The sequence below is a fragment of the Hypomesus nipponensis genome, chromosome 15 (genome assembly GCF_054491055.1).
Source record: "Hypomesus nipponensis isolate SF chromosome 15, ASM5449105v1, whole genome shotgun sequence".
Lineage (NCBI taxonomy): Eukaryota > Metazoa > Chordata > Actinopteri > Osmeriformes > Osmeridae > Hypomesus > Hypomesus nipponensis.
The window spans coordinates 11,637,381-11,646,020 of record NC_140375.1 but is presented as its reverse complement, the minus strand read 5'-3'; the positions used below and the strand labels follow the sequence as shown (position 1 = coordinate 11,646,020).

General features: G+C 38.9%; 2 protein-coding genes across 2 annotated transcripts; one reads left to right on the top strand and one right to left on the bottom strand.

The window, feature by feature from the left end:
- The first annotated feature begins 268 nt into the window (after positions 1-268).
- Positions 269-3,162, top strand: LOC146257528 (T-cell surface glycoprotein CD3 gamma chain). The gene is made up of 5 exons (XM_084674903.1): positions 269-332; positions 783-983; positions 1,494-1,634; positions 1,766-1,821; positions 2,718-3,162. Exons 1-5 carry the CDS (start codon positions 284-286, stop codon positions 2,772-2,774), a joined length of 504 nt encoding a protein of 167 aa, XP_084531029.1. The 5' UTR covers positions 269-283; the 3' UTR covers positions 2,775-3,162.
- Positions 3,163-6,664: 3,502 nt separating this feature from the next.
- LOC146257527 (T-cell surface glycoprotein CD3 epsilon chain-like) lies at positions 6,665-8,122 on the bottom strand. The gene is made up of 5 exons (XM_084674907.1): positions 7,909-8,122; positions 7,556-7,729; positions 7,256-7,408; positions 7,056-7,108; positions 6,665-6,776 (listed from the first exon to the last, which is right to left on the bottom strand). Exons 1-5 carry the CDS (start codon positions 7,970-7,972, stop codon positions 6,717-6,719), a joined length of 504 nt encoding a protein of 167 aa, XP_084531033.1. The 5' UTR covers positions 7,973-8,122; the 3' UTR covers positions 6,665-6,716.
- Between the last annotated feature and the right edge of the window lie 518 nt (positions 8,123-8,640).

Genomic DNA, 8,640 nt, shown 5'->3' with positions numbered 1-8,640 from the left:
TATTAAACCTGGAATCGTGTTGAACCATGTATGTTTGGCAACGGCTCTCAGGATGGAGAAATGATAGTCAAAATGTCTGACTGCAAGCATGAAATGGCACCTTTCCTGTGGGCGTACAGGTTGTGCGGTGTGATGGTAAGTGTCTGTGTGTGTGTGTGTGTGTGTGTGTGTGTGTGTGTGTGTGTGTGTGAGGGGGGGGTAGGGTGTAGGTAGGGTATGACATTTGATAAAGTATGTAGCACATTTCCGCTTTTTTCTGCAGTGCTGAGGGAGAGGAGAAAGAATGAAGACTCTGCTGTTGGCCAGTGTACTCCTGGTTTGGACCATGAGGGGTAGGTTGGAGGAATGAGAACATAAAATACAGACCTACTGTGAAGGGAAATTAGATAAAGCCACTCAGGACATGTAATTCTGTTTAGATTTTGTGAAATAAAACCTTACTGTACATAATTGCGAAAGGCAGAAGGTTAAACACCTGTGAATTGTTATTCTTTATAACATACTGTCTTATTCATCAATATACTTTTAAATTAGACAAAATGTTTCCTGGTCTAGCACAATAAACGGTTTGAAATATTTTTAATGGTGGATATACAATAGCATTTTGGACTAAAGCAGTTTAACTGGCCAATTAAAAAAATATTTGTATACATTGTAAGACCCATTGCTGGGTGACAATGATGGTTTTAAAGTGTAACATGATCAGATGAAAATGCAGAGAAACTGCTGACATTTTTTAAAATAATTGCTCTTGCATCTACTGTGTTCTTTTTTTCTTTAAGCATCTTCACAGGAATTTAAAATAAAAGTGGAAAGATTGAAGGACGGAATCAGTCTGAAATGTCCGGGAACAGACATGAACTTATATAAGGAATTTTACCCTGGACCCATCAATGGGAAATTGCAGTACATTGATCAAAATACAGGGGAGTACACATGCAAGAACAATCAGAACAACATTTCTATGTATGTCAAGTTCCGGAGTAAGTCATACCCTTTGCATCGGTTTATTTAAAAGACTTGCGAAAAGCTTCATAATCTTGAAGTAGCCTAGCTTATGATTGACTTTGTGTCACAGTTGACCGAGTTGGCCTGGTGTAGTTGATAAACAGATAACACCTATATTTACTGTATGTGTGTGTGTTTAAATCAGGGCTCTCAAGTCTCACGCACTTGTCCCACTATATAAACTACAATTAATAGCTGAGGGAAACTGAGGGAAGATTTCTGCCGAATTGATAATGATCTTGAATTATACAGAGTTAAATGTCACCTACCTACCAACACCCCCCCCCCCCCTCCACGGTCCACTGGAATGTTTGTAACTGAATGTTAATAGGTATGGTAATCTCTCTTTTGATCAAACTTGAGAGCCCTGGTTTAAGTGTATATCTCTCTATTGTGTGTGTGTGTGTGTGTGTGTGTGTCTGTCTGTCTGCCTGTCTACCTGCTCATCTTTGTGTTTGTATGTGTGCGTGTGTGTTTGTTTCCAGCCTGTAAGAACTGCATTGAACTGGATCCTACGGCTGCAGCAGGTATGGCTATCGGAAACCTGGTGGCTACAGTTATGATTGGAGTAGCTGTATACCACATAGCCTCCCAGTCCAGAGGCACTCGAGCCACAGTCCAACAAGGTGAGTGATCATGTCAGAGACCAGGTAGACACCATGTTAATATGTTTCTTCAGAGAAGTTGTAAGAGGTCATGCAGAGAAAGTATTCTTGTTCTGAAAGGGTCATTTCAAAAATGTGTATTTCCCAAACAGCTTCAGATCGCCGTGCACTCATCCCTAATGAATCAAAGAACGAAAGCCACTACCAGGTACAGTAAACTATTCCCATTAGTTCTGGACTGTAGAAACACTTCTCTTTCTCTCTCTCTCCCATAAATGAAACAGAAATACAATTGAAGTAATAATGCCCAGCAACATAACATTTTTATATATGAATATCTGGAAAGTTAATTGGGTTTAGGCTGCTCGAATGTGTTTGGTAAGCAGCTTTGATCAAAAAATGGTGTATCCTATGCAAATTGTCATTAAAATATGTTAGGCTAATTGTTCATTCAAATACAGTTGACTCAGTCCAGTGTTGTAACTGGGCTTTAAGATCATTTAGTTTTTATTGGTGTATCTTCAGGGCATGATACATGAACATGTTGATGTCTTAAGAGGTTTTCGATGAGAGTTGCTCTGATTCTCCCACACATACATATAGGGTTTTTTATTTAGATTCTTCTACTATTTATTTTGCATTAACAGGTTTCAAATGGTGTGATTGTACCTTCTGGTGGAGTTATAGTTCTGAGTGGACTGTATGGGGTACATCAGTTCCATAGAATACAGTCAGAATGATGACACAACTTTTGTATCAAACCCTAATGGAAATATTCAATTGATCAAATTCATGTCAGGCAGATGTTGATGTCCTATGATTTGTAGACCCAAAGAGGTGAAAAGTGACAGTGCTTTTTAAAGTAATTTTCACACTTGAAGAGAAATGTTGACAAATCCAGTCCACGTCACCTTGACTTTTACAGAAGTTGAGAAGTCCTTAATTCATCATGTAACGAGGAATGATTGAAGGGAATCTTGGAGTTCTGTGGCGATGTGTGTATGATCAGTGTGTCCTCTGGTTGGCTGTCAGGTCTGTTATATAGACATGTTCACATTTTCACTCCTTCTGGATTTAACCAAAATGCGTTCTTCTTCATGGCAGAAACTGAACGTTGGGACCCGCAGCAACGACACCTACTCCTACGCCAGGACTGGCTAGGCCTCCTCACCAACTGATCAGCTGACCACCCCCTCTTCCTCTTAACACACTGGGCAAAGTGTAGTAATTGGTCCCACCTATCTATCTTACACCAGATCAAAACTTTAATTTGGGTTGTATTTTTGGGATATGGTTCATGTTTTCCATCATGTTGTAGTGCTTAGCTTTCTAGTAGGTTTCTATACTGAATTCAATATACTGTAAATGTACCAATATGTAGATACCAAAATCCCCTAAGCTTTTTGTTTCCTAAAAACAAGAAATGTAAAACTCTGTACTTGCTGTTAAACGTCTCCGCCTTCCTATTACATAGGTCCATTTATGCTATTTTGTAATGTAAAGTTTGATAAAACTATTTTATTTTAAAATAAAATAATGTCACCTTTGATTATGACTTATTATTTAATAAGAAGATTAATGCTGTGGTTTAAGGAAACTTTTTCCATCTCAGGTCCATTGCTAAATTAAAATGGTTTCTCTCACAGAAGGACTTGGAAATAGTGATTCATGCTCTTAGTACATCGCGGCTGTGTTATTGCAACTCCTTATATGTGGGTTTGTCTCAGTCTTCTCTTTCACGTCTGCAAGTAGTCCAGCATGCAGCATCTTGACTTCTAATGGGTACTGAGAAAAGAGAGCACGTGACCCCCTCGTTTCCCTACATTGGCTTCCAGTTAGTTACAGAGTTACATTTAACGTTCTGCTATGTGTTTTTAACGCCTTGCATGGTCTAGCCCCTCAGTATATTGCTGATCTACTTCAACCACTCTGCGCCTAGGTCTCTTCCATCATTAAATCAGTTACCCCTCTCTGTTCATCTTTCCCATTTGAAAACCAAAGGTGAGTTTGTAGTTGCGGCTCCCATGTTATGGAATCAACATCCATTTGTTGTTAGGTCTTCTTCCTCACTGGCCATATTTAAATCTAGATTGAAGACACATTTTTTCTCTATAGCCTATGATGTTGTTTTAGATGTATAGAGGTTTGATGAGTTTGTTCCTTTTACAGTGTTTTTCTCCAATTGCTAACACATTAAAATGACATGCACAGCACAATTATTTAAACTGACACACAGAGAGCAAAACCACTTCTCAAGTCTCAAATAGTCTAAACACATTTTCTGCTTTACACACATTTTGCAATTGAAAATAGCAGTTTTTAAATGCACTGAGCACGATTCTCTGCATAAGACACAAAAATCGGCACCTTTGCCATTTCAAACACTGCCATTCAAAATGACACTACATTAGCTAATTGGCCAATATACGTATGTGCCACCTGGCCAAACACCTCAATGATAAATTTTAACACTTAAATCAGAAATTAAGCACTATGAAAAGACCACAGATGAGCACTTTTTTTTATAACAGTGGAAGACGTTGCAGGAAGAGGGAGGGTGAGAATGAGAGGGGGAGGAAGAATGAGAAGTAGGGGTAAAGCTGGTAGAGGAGTTCATGGCCAAAGAAGACAACAACTTTCAAATGAAATAAGAGCAACCTTAGTTGATCATGTCATCAACCATGGGCTGACAATGCGAGAGGCTGGACCGAGAGTGCAGCCCAACTTGAGCCGTGTACTGTCGCCTCTGTCATCCGGACATTTAGACTGGAATACAGGTATGTCACCAAAAGGTATTTCACACTATGTAGTACACCCCATGTCATAGTGTATCAGTTGGGTGACACCTGTTTACTTCATGAATGGCTGATGTCATACACTAACTGTACAAGTTCCCTGTACAATTTACTCTAAAAATCTTTAGGCTGCATTATCCAAGCTATATTTTTGTTTTTTCTAAAAGACTGAGAGACCCAATCATGGTGGAGGAAGGGGCCTAATGTTCACCGGGGTACAGGAAGCTGCCATTGTAAACTTGGTTATGGAAAATAATGAATTCAGATTACGAGAAATTCAAAGCCACATCCTCCAAGACAACACCATATTCAACAACATTCAACGAGTCAGTATGTCCACTTTGGCTCGCATTCTCAAGCGAATCCAAATCAGAAGGAAATTACTTTATAAGGTGCTGTTTCAGAGAAACTCTCAAAGAAAACAAAGAGGTCAGACGAGCATATGTGGATGTAAGTACAATATTGACTACAGTACACTACATGCAACATTGTTTCCCAGTGTACTTGATAACACCATATTGACTGATTTTTGTTCTTTGTTTTCAGAGAGTACTGGAAATGGATGCTCATGCAATCCCACATTAATTCGTCTTTATAAATGAGGCTGGGTTCAACTTAGCAAAGGCCAGAAGAAGGGGGAGGAACGTCATTGGCCACAGAGCCATTATAGACATTCCCTAATTATCTGTATTGCCTCTTTTTTCTCTATATTTTTTCTGCAATTTTCTTTTTCATTTTACTTTTTTGTGAACATATTTTTGTTCAGTCCAATATAAATATATCTGTTGTGAATATGTTGAACTGACTTGTTTGGTGAAAAAATGTTTCAACAACATGTGTGTGTATCTGCAAATATCTGTCTATATCTGAAGAATTTTCTACAATTTAAACTTTTTAAATATTATGGCAAAGCATACTAAAGATGAGAGTTGTTTTTATTATGAAGTGTGTGCCATTTCATGCAAAAGTTTGATTTTGATAATGCTATATGTAGTTGTAATTGCAGTGCTTCATTTTGCAGGATATATGAGGTATCTTGCAATTTGGGTGGGTGGTTTTTTGAATTATGTTACGTCAGCATTTTTATCAAACCAGCCTAGTTTGTGTTTTAGCAATTGGAAAAAAATAACACTTTGAACATTCTATTTCATTCTGATATTAATATAAACATTTCTTGTTTTTAAACGTGCTTTATAAATGAACTTAAGCTTGAACACAAAAACACAAGAAAAAACACACATACACAATCACCTAAAACCCCACTCGCATGGTGTAGGGTTAACACTGGATTAAGTATGAGTGCATTAGACGGGGTAACAGCACCATTACTGCTGTTTTGGTCTACTGCTGAGCTTCATACTGAGACAGTATGTGTCCACATACAGTGTGGTTTCCGACCTTGACTTAGTTTAGACTTCAAACGGAAAAGCTCCGACGAACAAGCTCCGAGCTTCAGTTTACTCCCACGCATATGAACACCCAGACTTGAAAAACCCACCCTCTTAGTTCAGTGAAATGTGAAGCAATGTGACAGGTTCATCAAACAATCCAAAAAGTTCCACAGCATAACTTAGAAACAAAAACATGTTAGACAGTTTGCTTCCAGAACATCTTTATCATCTTCCGAGACAAAATAAGCATAAAGTCATGTTTTCCGGTGCACTGATGTAATAGTTTCACAGTAGCAGAATGGTGAGGCATCTAATTTTTCCACTAAACTGGTTGCTGCCTCTGACACTGAGTTTCTAATATGAGATAAGCAGAGATGTGAATCTACCACTACAGACTTGAGGGCGGAGTTGCGGGTGTGATAGCTCGTATGTGTGCATGTACTCTGTGTGTGTGTGTGTGTGTGTGTGTGTGTGTGTGTGTGAGTGAGTGAGTGCATGTACTCTGTGTGAGTGTGTGTGTGCATGTACTCTGTTTAAGTGTGTGTGCAGTGTCTGCCTGTGGATAAACATTTTCAGGTGAACAATAAGTTTCCATTATCCACTTTAATCAGATACCAGAAAGCTCATGGCTCATTAAGAACCTAAAAATGCTTCCTTGTGCAGGTCTATGTAAAAGTAAGTAGATAAAAAGACATGGATAAAAAAAAGCTAAGTTCATACAACACTTTTAAGGAGCATGTGCAATAGCAACATACCCACTCACATACAGTAAACAAATAAGAAGCTAAACTAAATCACAAAGACCAGTCTTCCTCTTTTCAACTGCAAAGTATGAGATGAGCAGGTGAGGAGCAGCAGAGCAGAGTGTCTGAGTGCCTGGTGTGGGGTAAGGGGGGGGGGGGGGGGGGGTGAGGTGATCAGCCATTCCTCTGAACCCCAGAGTAAATGTCTTTGCTCCGTGTCTGAGGGTTCAGCATCTGCAGAGAGAAAGAATTACATTCACAGATTCCCCTTTGACAGTGCTGGGTTGAAGAACTTGGGGGTTACACTTTTCAACAACTTTACATTTATATGTGAACTAATTGGTTGGTTTAGTTTTGCTGGACTTAAAGTCATTAGTAAAGTGTCACATAAAAGTGAAAAGGCAAAGTAAAGAGTCAAAGTTAAGTGTACAGTGTTAAGAGTAAATAATAAAGTGTCATGTAAAGAAAACAGAGATGTTTTAGAGTGGGTGGTACATTGGTACTGCTTTCTACCTCGTAGTCGGTTGCAGGCACTGGTGGAGCGCGTCCTCCTGAGCGGGGGGGTGCTGTGGAGGGGGAAGAGAACACCAAGTTAGTCATAGTACAATACTAACTGGACCAGTGAACTCAAGTCCATGCCTGGATATCAACAGTTGGTGTGACTACTTCTGATCATGGAGTGGTTGTTGAACCTGCTGTGACAGAGGCCTCACCTTTGGCAGGGACAGATTTGGAAGGCGTCTCCCCACTGGTCTTTTTATGGGCACACAGGTAGATCATCATCATAATCCCTCCTGTCAATAGGAGGTCCATCCCGATTGCCCCAGCAACTAATGCAGAGTCCAGCTCATAGCAGTTCTCACATACTGGGACCAGAACACCAAGAGCAAGGAAAATGATCACATCAGTAAAAAAGATTAAGATTCTGAGTAAAAACAGAGAGAAATATTTTTTTCAGTTGATATGTGATAATTGTATTGTGTACAATCTGCGACTATTATAATTTTTCTTACCTGTTGCTTGGATGTAAAAATAATACTTTTGCTCTATGTTGTTCTCGTCCAAGGTACAGTAATGCTTGTCCTTATCACTCTCAGAATATGAAGGTTGATAATATGTTTCCATAGACACATTGTACCTCTGAGGGCATGTCAGAGTGAAAGAGGATCCCCAGAAATCTACTGACGCTGAAATGAGTACAAATATTCACACACACACAAAAATCAGGTTGTCCAGGTAATATCAACAGGAAGCTAAATGTGATGAAATCAAGTACTTTCAAAATAACAATGTAATTGTTTTGCATACAATCATTTTACTCTCTATGTTATGTATAAATAAAAACATTTCCATTATAAATCTTTACCTTTGCGGTCGTCTGTCTCTGCTGCCACGATGGAGAGAATTAAAATTAAAATTAGGCCTCTCATTTCAGCTTTCTTCGTCCTTCCTTATGACCTTTTTCTCGTATTAAGATTTAAAATCATGGATTTTTGATGGGAAGACAAAACTGACAGCTTTCACCTTGTTCTCAACTGTCTCTCTCTTGGCTCTCTATTCTCTCTTTCTGTCGTTTTCTTGTTCTCTCTCTTGGTGTGAATGTGCATGCTTGGGTGTCACAGATGCACAAACAGAAAAATGATTGACTGTTTGCGCATGTGTCTGCACACACTCATACATACCCCTCCCCCCCCCCCCACACACACACACAGAAACAGGAAGACATGTTAACAAAATGTAAACATGGTTTTGAAAGTTAATCCTACCTATTATATGTAATGTTTTTAGGTGTCATATTGTATTGGCAAGCAAGGTCTTCCTGTTGTATAAGAGAAAGTCGGACTGCACATTTAGCTTTGAATACAGGTACTTTAGTTTTTTGTTTTTGTATGATTTTTTGAATTCCTAATTCTTCTTGGTTTAAGCACTAGGTTATTCTGACCAGTTTAGTACATTTATAACTGAGTAACAACTGAAATGACACCGTACTTGATCACACATCATTGTAGTAGTTATATCAGACAAAGCCATGATCTTCATTGAAGGGGTGATTATTTATAAAAGTACAATTGCTCCCTCTTGTGGTTTTAACCAATGT